Source organism: Gossypium hirsutum, chromosome A11 (genome assembly GCF_007990345.1).
Source record: "Gossypium hirsutum isolate 1008001.06 chromosome A11, Gossypium_hirsutum_v2.1, whole genome shotgun sequence".
Taxonomy (NCBI): domain Eukaryota; kingdom Viridiplantae; phylum Streptophyta; class Magnoliopsida; order Malvales; family Malvaceae; genus Gossypium; species Gossypium hirsutum.
In genome coordinates, this window is record NC_053434.1 from 33,583,206 (window position 1) to 33,597,434 (window position 14,229).

General features: G+C 32.2%; 2 protein-coding genes, 1 long non-coding RNA gene and 1 pseudogene across 6 annotated transcripts; all 4 read left to right on the plus strand.

Annotated features, from left to right (window-relative positions):
* The first annotated feature begins 459 nt into the window (after positions 1-459).
* LOC107959029 (secreted RxLR effector protein 161-like) lies at positions 460-858 on the plus strand. The gene has a single exon (XM_016894987.1). It carries the CDS (start codon positions 460-462, stop codon positions 856-858), a length of 399 nt encoding a protein of 132 aa, XP_016750476.1.
* A 4,559-nt stretch (positions 859-5,417) lies between these two features.
* LOC107959037 (uncharacterized acetyltransferase At3g50280-like) lies at positions 5,418-6,164 on the plus strand. Its single transcript, XM_016894998.2, has one exon. The coding sequence runs from the start codon at positions 5,556-5,558 to the stop codon at positions 6,153-6,155; it is 600 nt and encodes a 199-aa protein (XP_016750487.1). The 5' UTR covers positions 5,418-5,555; the 3' UTR covers positions 6,156-6,164.
* Positions 6,165-6,323: 159 nt separating this feature from the next.
* LOC121209954 (uncharacterized acetyltransferase At3g50280-like) lies at positions 6,324-6,890 on the plus strand (annotated as a pseudogene).
* A 503-nt stretch (positions 6,891-7,393) lies between these two features.
* On the plus strand, positions 7,394-8,862 carry LOC107898182 (uncharacterized). Of its 4 annotated transcripts, none has more exons than XR_001684348.2 (4): positions 7,395-7,871; positions 7,972-8,168; positions 8,260-8,312; positions 8,395-8,862. It is a non-coding gene; the product is annotated as an uncharacterized lncRNA (long non-coding RNA). The 4 variants fall into 4 exon arrangements; XR_001684347.2 differs by having other exon boundaries at positions 7,396-7,871; positions 8,407-8,861; XR_001684346.2 differs by having other exon boundaries at positions 7,394-7,871; positions 7,972-8,312.
* Positions 8,863-14,229: the final 5,367 nt, after the last annotated feature.

A 14,229-nucleotide genomic window follows, 5' to 3' on the forward strand; every position in this document is an offset into this window, starting at 1 on the left:
GATAGGAGAGCCTCACCAGGTATATTTATAGGCTATAGTACTGTTAGCAAGGCCTATAAATTTTTTTAGCCACAAACTGGAAATATTGCTATTAGTAGGGATGTTCACGCATCGAAGAAGAAGATGACTGGTATAAAACAAGCTCCAAGAGCTTGGTATAGCAAAATTGATGAAGATTTGTTGAACTTGGGATTTGTGAAAAGTCTATCAGAAACAACCTTGTATGTCAAGCATAATGATACTAACATTCTTATTATTTTATTGTATGTTGATGACCTACTAGTTACAGGAAATAATACAGATCATATTCAAAATTTCAAACAGGAGATGATGAAAGTGTTTGAAATGATAGATCTCGAGTTCATGCCCTACTTCCTTGGCATGGAGATCAAGCAAGGGCAAGGTGAAGTTTTCATCTACTAGAAAAAGTATGCAAAAGAAATATTGAAGAAGTTTCAGATGGAGGAGTGCATGGTAGCAAGCACTCTAATGAATCAGAAAGAGAATTTGTGCAAAGAAGATGGTGCTAACAAAGTTGATGAAGGATATTTCAGGAGTTTGATTGGTTGCTTGATGTATCTCACAGCAACAAGGCTTGATATTTTGAATGTTGTAAGTATTTTGTCTCGATTCATGCATTGTGCAAGTGAATTACATCTCAAGGCAGCCAAAAGAGTGATTCGATATGTCAAAGGCACAAGTGAGTTTGGTGTTAAGTTCATAAGGAGCAAGGAGTTCAAACTGGTTGGTTTTTCTGACAGTGATTGGGGAGGTTCCATTGATGATATGAGGAGCACTTCAGGCTACTGTTTTACTCTTGGCTTTGGTGTTTTCTCATGGAGCTTGAAGAAGCAATAAACTGTAGCCCAATCCACTACCGAAGCAGAGTTTATTGCTGCAATAGCTATTGTTAATCAAGCTTTATGACTGAGGAAAATTTTACTTGATCTTGATCTAGAGCAGAAGGAAAGCATAGAGATTCTTGTTGACAACCAAGCTGTGACAGCCCTAATTTGACTCTAGTCGAGAAGTGGTTTCGGGACCACAAAATCGAGTCACAAGAATAATTAAATGTTATATTTTATGCCTATTATAAGTGAAAGTGTATGTGTGAAAATTTCATGCTTTGATTTTGTCTTTTAAATGTGAAATTAATTAAAAAGGACTTACGTGAAAACATTGAAATTGTGATAGGTTGAAGTGTAGTGGTCAAATATAGCATGGCTTAAAATATGAGGATTTGCATGTCAAATTCCCCATTTTTAAGTAAGTGGCCGACCATGGTGATGGTGGAATAGCCATATATGCCTTACATATTAATATTATAATGGTTAATGGGTTAGATTAATGAATTAAAAAAAAAGAAAAAAAGAAGGCCATACATCCTTGCCTTGTTCTTGCGAATGTTTGAGAGAGAATGAAGAAAAATGCTTTGAGGATTTCGGCAATGGAACAAGCTCAAAATCTAAGGTAGAACAAAAGGGCTCTTTGATATTTGGCCTTGGTGATTCTAATTGGAGGTATATTTAATTTTATTTCTTGATAATTTATGTGAAATTGAGTTAATTGCTAAGCTCCTTTCATAGCCCATGACTCAATTTTTGTTATTGGTTTGAAGTGATGCATTCGGCTATGGGTTGTAGAGTGTCTTGGTTGGTGTTTTGATGTTTCTGTGATGAGGCATGAAGATGGTTGATTTGGAGTGTTTAATAAAAAGGATTGGATGCGAGTATGTGTGAAATAGCAAATGATGAGTCTCGGTAACTTCATGAAGAGTTCGGCTATTGTGTTTATGTGAATATATATATACTGAATGTAGTCTTGGATAAGTAAATTTTGATGTATTAGATTGGTAACATGGTTAGGCCGATTGTGAAAATGTGATAAAGGTGCCAAGAAATATTTGTAAACATGCATAGTACCGAATGTGTTCATGAATGAATAAGTTATGTGGGTTGTTTAAATGAAGGAAATGGATAAGTTAAGGTATAATTGAGTGTTCGAATATGAATTAAAGAGAGAAATGAGGTAAAGGATGAGTTTGAGCTTGTAAATGATATATGTGATTTAATTGAGAATTTATAATCGACTAAAGCGATCATTGTGTAATTATTTATATATTTTTTTAATTACAATGGCCGAATGTAGCATGAATAAGAATGTGAATAAATTGTAGTTATAGAGGTTGTCAATGGAAAATATGAGTTGGATGAGCTAATGCCGAATGGACTTGTGGAATTAAGTATTAAAAGATTTTTTATTAATTAGTTAAGTGATATTCGGCTATATGAGCAGCATGTGTACTTGATGTTATATTACGGTCTAAGAGTATATATATAAGTGTGGGAGCATTCAGTCAATGAAGATTGGTTGTATGAAAGTAAGGTTAATGAATGTAGTAGAGCCATGTGAAGTGTGTAAATTAGATGACTTTGATAAGTGCTGTTTGTGTTTTGAGACTTATCAATGTTTTTTTTTTTATATGTGCCGAATGTGGTTTTAAATAATAGAGATGTGATAAGTTGAATTTGTTAATCAAGCTCAAGAGCATAAGGAGCCAATTTTGGATAAAGGGAAAGCGAAACTAGTTGATTAATCAACCCGTAATTGTTCAATGACATCCGAGGTAAGTTTTAAGTGATTAAACGTTGAGTAAATTCAATCATAATAGGACATAATGAGTTGATTTAATAAGATATGATGTGGCCTTGATATGTTTTAAACTCAAATGGTAAGTTCATAAGTGTTTGGACTTGGAAATTTAAGAGCAAATTGTAATAATTTGCTTAGGACAGCAGCAGTAACGTGATTTTAGAAAATCACCATAAATTGTTGGTGTGGAATTATAGGCTGAATAAAATATGTAATAAAAGCTGAATTAGTCAAGTTTCTTATAAAAGAGACCGTGTAAGCAAAGAAATTTCCTATAAAGAGATATTTAAAGTTGTGTGAGACAGTGTCAGAATGACTCCGAAATCCCCTGTTCTGTTTTTAGAAAATCATTATAATTTGTACAAAAATGGTTATAAGATAAAATTTATATGCTTAGACTCCTTAATGAGTCTAGTTTCAAATGAAATCAAATAGAACATATTTTTAATTCTGTACAATGAGAAATTTGATTCGTAGTGAAGAGTGGTCAGATTAGTTAAACAGTGAAACAGGGGAAACTTTAAGAAAAATCTGGTATTGATTGGAAAACCCTAAAATTCTGAAAATTTTATAGATGGAAGATATATGAGTCTATATTCAGGGAAAATTAACGGCAATTGATTTTGAGTTTTTTAGCTCCAGTTATAAATAATTTAGTGACTATTACTCAGGAAAACAGCTTGTAGTGAATATGTGATTTTGTTGTAAACATTGATGAAACTATTTGAGTTGCTTATAAGCTATTGCTGAAATTGATGTACAAGATAAATATATATATGTGTGGTAAAGCCGAATGGCTAGTGTGAAATATGTATGAGATATGTATATGTGGTAAAGCCGAATGGCTAATATGAAATATGTATGAGATATATATATGTGGTAAAGCCGGATGGCTAATGTGAAATATGTATGAGATATGCATATGTGGTAAAGCCGAATGGCTAACATGAAATATGTATGAGATATATATATGTGGTAAATCCGAATGGCTAATGTGAAATATGTATGAGATATGTATATTTGGTAAAGCCGAATGGCTAATGTGAAATATGTAGGAGATGTGTGTATATTGTGGCCGAATGACCAAATGTGAAAGGTGTGTATTATTAGATATTTGATGAGGCAAATGAATTACAAATATGATAGTCGATGTGAATGTTGTAACATGTGATTAAATGTGCATGAAACTTGGAGATTATGTCCGGGTAAGACCCGATGACTACGTGTAGAGATTATGTCCGGGTAAGACCCGATGACTACGTGTGGAGATTTTGTCCGGGTAAGACCCGATAACTACGTGTGGGGATTATTCGAGCTAGAGGTCTCGCTGAAGATTCGAGTAAAGCATAAGATTATACGACTTCACAGTAACAATTGGTAATAAATACGTTCAATGCGTTAAGTTGGTCAGGTATGTATTTTGAGATTATATTTAAGCTTGATTTGGATTAAATCACAAGGTCGTTATGTGATGCATATGTGAGTAAAGCAATAAGACTGTTCTATGATTATTGTGCATTTGGTCAATGTGAAAAGTTAGGTGAAAATATGTAATGTACCTATGTTTATAAGAGATCACTATCAAGTGAGAATTTATCTGCTTATTGTGTATTACGTAATTGTGTATATTCGGCCAAAAAGGGTAGTATACCTAGAAAGAGGTTATATGAGAATTCGTAAGATCGACTTTTAATTTGGTTGGTCAGGTATGTGATAAATACTTGTACATGTTAGACCCATCAGAATTAAATCATGATTGTAAAGTGAAAAGCAAATATGAAAATGCCATATGAATATGTGAGTATTCGTTTATGGAGAAATACTATAGGATATTGGGAGATATACATTTTGATTTGTCCGATGAGGATAACTATAGATATGAAATGAAATGTTATATGTGAATCAAATAAACCAATTGGTTATATTTGAGTTCACTGGTTTTAAATTGCTTAAGACTTACGAAGCTTACAAAAGCTTACTCCGTTATTATGTTTCTCTGTTTTATAGATTGTTGATTCTGGCCTTTTTGCTCGGGGATCGTCAGCAACTTGTCACACTATCACTATCCACTGTTTGGTACTGCTATGTTTTGGATTATCTTATGGCATGTATAGAATAGACTAGTAGTGGGAGGATATTTTGGTTAATGTATATAAGCCATGCGAATATGACATCTTTTGAATGTTTACTTTTATAAGTTTTTAAATTTTATCCCTGGTTGTGTCTAGCAATTATCCAATTGAATGATCTTTACTTCAAGAAAATGTTCAAAATTTTACTGATCTGGCATGAGTTACAAGTCCAGTAATGCCCCTTACCTATTCCGGCGACGGTTACGGGATAGGGGTGTTACACAAGCTGCTATTGCTATCTCTCATAATCCCGTGTTTCATGGGAAGACTAAACATTTTAACATCAATCTATTCTTCTTAAGAGAAGTACAGAAACATGGAGTTGTGATTCTTGTCTAATGCAAAATAGAAAATCAAGTTGCAGACATTTTAACTAAACCATTAGCTGCTTCCAAATTTGAGTTTCTGATGTTGGTATTTGCATCCCCTAAAGCAAGGAGGAGTGTTAAGAAAATGCTTTAGGATTGAAACATGTCAAAGTTTTTTTTTTTGTTAAGTTGAGTGTGTCAAAGTTTGTTCCTGATTTTAGGAATTAGTTGTTGATTTTGTTTTCCTTAAGTTTAGGAAAAAGTTAGTGGGCTGTTGATTTTATTTTGCTTAAGTTTAGGATTGGTTGTTGATTTTATTTTGTATAAATTCTGAATGATTGTTGAGTAAAGAGTGTTCAGTTTCCTTCATCTATTAAGTTTTTTTCACTAAAATACTTACAGCTAGCACAGTCAACTATTGAACATTACAAAGTTTTGAGTGAAGATTTTTACTGCTAAAAGCATGGTCGACGTGCGATTCATATCCAGCAGTATAATCCAGGCAGCAAATCACAGTGCATCTAGTGAGAGGATTGAGCTAACTCCATGGGATCTTAGGTTTCTTCAGATCGGGCATATTCAAAAGGGACTTCTTTTTCCCAAGCCTAAAGCACCTCTGCAAGAGAATGACACTGAAAACACCCTCATCCATCACTTGAAAACCTTTCTCTCCCACACTCTACACTACTTTCCACCTCTTGCAGGTCAACTAGCAATCACCCAACATGAAGATGATACCATTTCCCTTTTTATTAACTGCAACAATGCTAGAGCTTCGTTTACGCATGCAGTAGCTGATGGAGTCACCATTTCTGACATCATTAAACCTGTTTATGTACCTACTATCATTCACTCCTTTTTCCCATTAAACGAGCTCACAAACTTTGAGGGTACTAGGAAACCGGTACTTGGAATACAAGTAACAGATCTTATAGATGGTATATTCATTGGATGCACCAACAATCATGTTGTGGTGGATGGGACATCATTCTGGCATTTCTTGAATTCATGGTCAGAAATTTCCAAGGGTTTGATTCACTTATCCAAGCCCCTTGTTTTTTAACGCTGGTTTCCTGATGATACAATAATCCCCATTCGCATTCCTCGATCTGTAGTCAAACTTAAACAAAGCAACAAAGAGTTGGAGTCCATTCTACCTGGTTTAAAGGAATGAGTTTTCCATTTCTCGAAAGAAAACATTACAAAACTCAAGGCAAAAGCTAACACTGAGATGGGCACCAACAACATCTCTTCTCTGCAAGCTCTGTTGTCTCATATTTGGCGATTAGTTATCTGCAATAAAAGATTTGATCCTAATGAAGAGATCACTTACCGTGTTGTAGTCGGTTGTAAACGAAGATTGTCGAAATTGCCTGATAATTGTTTCAGGAATGTAATATTGGGCGTGTTTGTAACTATGAAAGCAAAGGAACTATTAGAAAAAGAAACAGAAAATACGGCCTGGACAATGAACAGAAAAATAGCTACAGTGACCGAAGAAAGTTCCAAAATGTTCTTTGAGTCTTGGACAGCAAGCCCAAAATTTGTAACTATGAGCTCTTTCAGAAGCAATAGTCTAACCACAAGCATTTCCCCTCGGTTCAATATGTATGGTAATGATTTTGGATAGGGAAAGCCGATTGCAATAAGATTTGGGTCAGGCAACAAATTTGAGGGAAAGACTATACTGTTTTGCGGAGTAGAAGAAGGAAGTATTGACATTGAAGTGTGCCTTTTTGCAGAGACGATGGGGGCTTTGGCAATTGATGAAGAGTTCGTGGATGTCTTAACTTTGTAATAATATCAAATCCAAGTTCATGGATAGTATCGACTAAATTGATGGCAGTTGGTTGAATACTGTTCTTTATTCGATTCCAGTGAAATTGGGTGGGACATGAATTTGGTTGAGGTGAATGGAATATGGTTGTAATAGATAGAGCTATAATTAGTAATTTAATTGTTTAGTTCAATGGGATGTAATAGAGCTGTAATAGTATTATTGTGTTTGGTTGAATGGAATACATGTTGTAATAGTATAAAGAAAAGGCATAATTGTAAAAAAAAACCCTCAATGTTTAGGGGCTTTTGGTTTTGTGCCCTTGACTTTTTTATTTTTTGATTAACACCCTCAACATTACGATTTTTTAAGAAATCAGCCCAGTTTTAATGGTCAACATGAGTTGACCGTTAATCAAATTGTAGGTCAACATAACAGTCCATGTGGCATGCCACATAAGCACGTGACATCATAGATGATGTCATCTATTTAACAAAATTTTTTCTCTTATTTTTTTTCTTGTCAAACACCATTTTTTTCTTCAAAACACATGGCCTGCCATTTTTTTCTCTCATTTTCTCTCTTACCAAACACCATTTTTCTTCTTCAAAACATATGGTTAGCTCATTTCATCTACAAGAATCTCCATTACCATTTTTTTCTTTTTTATTGGTTAACTTGTTTTTCAAATTAAACTCCAAATCCAATCACAAAACAGTTCCTTTCCCTTTTATCTCTCGTTTACAATGCTCGGAGCTCAACTTTGCTACCGTACATTCTCCACTTTCTGGGTTTTCTCCCATAAATCAAATGCTACCACTTATCCCACCATCCCTGCATTTTCTTTCCCGTCGATTCGTTCTTCTTCAATCCATTTACATTTCACAGTGAAATTTCGGCCGGTTTCTTGCCACTCGATCCGTAGTGGTAGCTTCGATCCCCAATTCAACGAAGACGATAATAAAGATCTTCAGTTCCTCGAAGCTTCTCTTCTCGTTTCAGGTTTTGACTCATTTTGTTTTTGTTATATATATACATAGTGTTTTGAATTTGGTTGAATTTTAATAATTTTGGGGGAAATTTTTTGTTGAATTTGGTGTAGAAACTGTTTCGCACTGTCGGATGTTAAGGCAATGAATTAAAGAAGAAATAAAATGGCAATCATCGAGGAAAGAACAACATCCTATGTCGAGGGCTAAAATTGCTTCTATTGGACAATCTTTTCTTAGTTGTTTCTCTACTCCAACTATTTTTCTCAAGATTTCTTGTGATGGGGATTCTTGTTACCCATTATTGTAGGTATATATGTACAAGAAAATCAACAATATTTCTCACTTTATTTTGGATCTGTTGTTTTGTTTAATAGTACTTATTAATCTGCTGATGCTAGGGGAATTTGCTGTTGAAAAACTTATAGCTTCCTTTTGGGGGGATGATAATGGGGTAATATTTCTTAGCTTGTTACTGTTTTTTTTTAACATCTGATTTTTGTTATCTTTATTTTAATTTCTTGAAATAAATCTAGGTTTTTTTGCAGGAATGTCTAGATCAGTTCCATCTTGTTAAAAATGTTGTGGAGAAGCTTGGATATGAAATATGGTAATGGGGATTCTTGTAGATGAAATGAGCGAACCATATGTTTTGAAGAAGAAAAATAGTGCTTTGCAAGAGAGAAACTGAGAGAAAAAAAAATGGCAGACCATGTGTTTTGAAGAAAAAAAGTGGTGTTTGGCAAGACAGAAAATGAGAGAAAAAATTTTGTTAAATAGATGACGTAATCTATGACGTCATGTGCTTAGGTGGCATGCCACTGTTGACCTGCAATTTGATTAACAGTCAACTCACGTTGATCATTAAAACTGGGCTGATTTCTTAAAAAATCATAATGTTGAGGGTGCCAATTAAAAAATAAAAAAGGTCAAGGGCATAAAACCAAAAGCCCCCAAACATTGAGCGTTTTTTTTTATAATTATGCATAAAGAAAAATGCTTAAATAACCAAAGCACCATTAGCAGATTTTTTTTAAGTAGATTATTAATGTTATTGTTTTTAAATTTTAATAAGATTAATAAAAATAAAAATAAATAATTTAATTATATTTTAACATATTTATTATTAAATACAATTTGATAAAATAATATATAATTTAATAACATTCTTAATTTAATTATTTGGTTCAATGAAATGGAATGTAAGCTTAATTAAACTGAACTATAACATGGATCCCAATAAAATCAAAATAGAATGATTAAGACCGCAACCAAATATATAAAAATATTTTTATTTTTTAATATAATTATGATCATCGTTTTAATTTAAGTTTTTCTTCTTATTTTCTTTTTGTGGTAGGGAAAAAACCAACTATCCAATGTTTTAAAAAAGTCTAATTCTTTCATACTCTATTTTACAAAAAAATACAATATATATATACAAAAACTAATAAGTTAGCTTAGCCCAAAATACTTATAATATATGCATACATACATATATTTAAAAAAGAATATGGATTATAAATATCCTATTATATATATGTACATATGCATTCATAACTTTACACTATAAATGCAACGTAGCATTGCATATAGCAATTGTATAAATAAATAGTAGTTGTTGCCTTCCTTTCCTTTGCTTTGTTGCTCTGTATGCTTAGTTTAACATGTACTTGTAATATATACACGTATATGAATGTAGAAAAAATATAATTCTAAACATCCTTTCTTTTCCGCCAAATAGTAGTCACCCATCGTCAAAAAGACATGTTCTCCTTGAGTCACTTCCATTTCACCCTGATTTTCAATGCATTCAACTTTACTAGCAATTTCACAAAACCAAAAAAATAAAATAATATCTTGTTATACTTTATGTACTCATAGAAAACTTGACATGTGTTTTCCAATGAAATCAATGATATCGCGAACCCACAGCTAGTTCAAGGACCCTGCAATTGATTCGCGAACTACAGCCTGGTGAACTTTAGACTTCCACATCAACAATCTTAAAACACATAGCTAAATTTGTCCCCTACATAATGCAAACAACTCACGTGGGTTGCTCTCTTCACTCACCCTCCCTTCGCAGAATCTCTGAATTCTCTCCACAAAACCATAATTTCCTCCCAACCTTCAGACTCCTTCCCTTCATTTTACCTTCATCTTCCTCCTCTATTCGCCTCACTGGTTAACATATTTTAATACATCTAAATTTCTCCAATTATACAACCACTTCTTCATAACCAAAACAAACCTGCTCATTTCCATGTTCAAACAATAGTAGTCTATTGATCGAAGATAAACCTGTAGGCTTTGAGCAAGTTCCGAGCAAGTTGTAATTAAGATAATAAAATGTCCAGATAACTCCAACCAGAAGACTTTTGGAACAAATAACATTGATCAATAAGCCATTGATAAGGTATATATACTGAAAAATATTAGAATAATTACAAAAAAGATAAAGAATACATTTTCTTCTTCTTAAGGAAAAATAAAATAATGAATGCTTTCCTATGCTCTATCAAAAACTTTCCACATGTTTTGATAAAGAATCTTAGTGAAAAACGATGTAAAGGGGGCCATAACCTTACATGAAGTTAGAAGCACCTATAACTATAGTGCACATTTCTAAGCATGTAAATAAGATGTGACTTTTGCTGAACATATGATAGTAGGTTAGAAGTAATGATTTGCCACTACAAAAAGGAAAAAATAGTACATACATTATAAAGAGTAGAGAGAGCCATATGACAGTCTTCTTCTACAATACGACCTTTTAGTCTCTTATAGTTGAATCTCACAAATATATATATAAGCATGACCTAGAAAAAATCTCACTCAGGACACAAGGAAAGACAGGAGGGAAACTATATTATATGATGCTTCATTTCTACAATTGAAAGCTTATTCTAGAAGTTATGAGAAAGACAGAGGGAAAGGATATGGACTAACAGTTGCAAGTTATTAGCTCTGTTTAGCCTGAACCTTAACTTCATATTGTTCATTACTATGTTCTTTTGGGTCAGAGACATTACCATGCTTACCATCAAAGACATGCACTCTAAAGACATCAAGAAAATGTGTTCCATAAAATAAATAAACTAGGAGATATATTCATAGCCTAACTCCCATATCATTGGCATTATTTCTAGTTAAATTTCACCATTTATGCACGAGATTTATCATTGTGTTTAGCTGTCGTTCAGCCACTCAACTACAACATGCAGAAGATACTTCCAATTCAACGTCCTCTTCCCACCAAGTAGAAGTCTGCAATAATTCATGATTTGGTTTGTTGCTTAGCTGATTAGAATTTCAAGATGCTTAATATTTACCATGTAGTACATGTATATATATATATATATGTATATAAATCAAAGTTCTCATCTTGTTTCCCTAAGTTCCATGTATCTACACTACGATGCCAAATTATGTATATTTTTGAATAATCCAATGCAGAATACCCTCCTAATTTTTAAGAATACCAAGTTAAAGTGTTATCATATAGCCAAAACATGTAAAATCGGAAGGAAGAAATTAGGATACACAAGTCAAGCAACATAAATTCATTGTTGTAATGCCAACACAATCAAAACAGTAGAAAATAGAATATATCTACTCCAATGAATAAAGATAAAAACCTAAAAAATTAGAAATTGGAAGGTCAAAACTCGAAAGAACATGCAGCAAATTCTACTAAAATAAGGACTTGAAAAAAGCATAAAAATAAATAAATAAATCAGCACTATATCCTTCAATAATACACATGGCCATGAGAAATCAAAGAACAAATAGTTGAGGGAACATCTAAATGGGACACTTCACTTAAGATAACTAAAAAATGTGCAAATAGTAAGATATCAGTACATACCTCGCTTGTAACTCATGAATTCCTTCATATAATCGAACTGCATGACTTTTAAATTGCAGTATAAGGTTAAAAAGGATAAACAATGAATTGTAAAGTGTTTGTGATCTTTCACCTAAGAGTGAATTTTTCTACAATTGAGTGGAGGTACTTCTAATATGCTGCAAGTAGATCATCAATATCTTTTGCTACTTGCATTTCATTGGAAAAATTGGACCATGACACCTCCAAGACTTCAAAAATGATATAGTATTGCAAGTTGGTAACAAAATGATTCATCTCATCCTAAAGAACCTGTCATTGCCTCAATGTTGAAAAAAAATTGCAATTTTAAAGCATGTTGCATCTTTGAGTATACATGTGAATTAAGATAAATGGATTTATGGAAAAATACTTCCAATACCAAAATCTAGAATTTCTAAACTTGGATTTAAATAGTTGGCTAATGAAAAAGGTCCCAATACCAAAGACTACAATTTCTAACCCTATCCTTATAGTGCGGTCTTTACAACTAAAAAAACTCTATTTTTTTCGAAATTCAAGAACATTATAGAAAAATAATTACTTAATGTGAACTAGATTTCTTAATATTCTTCTAGGTCATTCTAATAACAATGATAATTGAAAAATTTCCACAAGGAAAGAGGAAAAAGGGAACCAATAATACAAACATAGTTGAAATTAAAAAACAAGAAGGGGAAGAAAAAATGTGGAACTTATAAAGGTTCTTACAGAGGAAAAGAGGTAGCTTTGCCAAGGCGGGGAGAGTTATTCCTTGAAATGAATCGGGTGAACAAGTCAAAGAAGAATCAATGGTTCTCAATGACAGAATCGAGGGAGGCACCACTTTTACAGCAACGACGGAATTACGGAAATGATGGGTGAACAAATACAGGTTAAAATTGTTTGGGGGGAAATTTTGCTATTACGTCTGTTGTTGAATAGGCTGTTCTTAGCCCCCTTCATCGAATGATGATTCGGTAAATCAGATGAATAGGAGACAAATAGCCATTAGTCGGATGAAAGAAATGGTGAACCAAACTATAGCTTAACTGTTCATCCAAGAATAAGGAGGGAATGGCATAAAGGGGCCTAAAGGTATTATTAGCCTATGTTTCTAAGACTAGTCTATATTATTTATGAATCTTATTCATTGATAGATTGAATAAAAGTATCAAATTTTTATTTTCTAAACGAGGTGATCATGACCTCCATGGCTCAGAATATACTTGTTCATGTTTATTTCTTGATTGGAATTTTATTATTTATAATTTTTAAAATATCTTCAAATATTTTACATATATATGTTTTATAATTATGTCTAGTTAAAAATATTGTTAAATTAATAGTAATTTGATTTAGATCATGTTGGTCCAAATTAAAAAAAAATTAGTTAGACCTATCCCAATGATAAGTCTAGTTATGTGCTAGTTTAGACACTATACAAATTATGACATATTTAATAATTATAAAAAACAATATATTAAGGGTGTATTATTAATTGTCGTAAGGAAATTAAAAGCTCTTTTCTATTGCAAAATTAGCAAAGAACACTTAGTTTTTAGAGTCAAAAGTGTAGTAAAAATGTAACTTTGATTGAAATAGTAAAGTTGGAATGAATAAAGCCATAATGTCTTAGGTTAAATCCTTTTCTTTTTGTATTTTTGTACATTTTTATACGATTTCACAATTGAGCTGAGACCCAATTGATGGATATGCTAAATATTATTTTTATATAATTTCTACTATTAGTCATACCGTCAAACTCTTAAATTAGATGATAATATTTCATCTTTTAGAATAAAAATAAGCGTCACAAGAGGTTTTTCAACCCATAATAAATATTTATCTTCTTTCTCTTTTTTTAATATTTTTAACTTCAAACTTTTTTTATTCCTCTCCAGATAAGAAGTTTCATAAACTGGTCTATTTTATTTTATTGTTTTTCTTTCCAGTAACTTGTAGCTTTTCTGTTTCATCAATTTTGTTCAGATCCACCTCTTCTTCCGAAAAATAAGAGAAGAAGTATTTTCTTCGGTAAATACCTCATATTCATATTTATTAATGTCCAATAAACTAACTAATAAATCAACTAAGGCCAGTCCACCTATCAATTAATCATATAGTTATAGTGAGCACGAATATCGTTCCCTTGAGGACTAAAATTACTAGTAATTATTGTCTTCCTATTATTTAACCTAATAATTCAAAAGATTGATTAAAACTAAAATTAAATAACTAAATTAATTAAAGAATCTGTCAAAAGAAATAAAATACAAAAACAATCAAACATCCACCAAGTGACAAAATAATACCTAAGTAAGAATCCACCTAGACTTCATCTACAATTCTCAATTTATTTTATGCAATTTCTTTTTTTTTTTAGTTTTTGTGATCCATAGAAATCCCTAGTTTATGTTAATATCTCTTTTGAGCATAACAACAACTAACTTTAGATTGATTAACTGTATTTTTTTTCTAATTAAAATCTTTATTATCACAT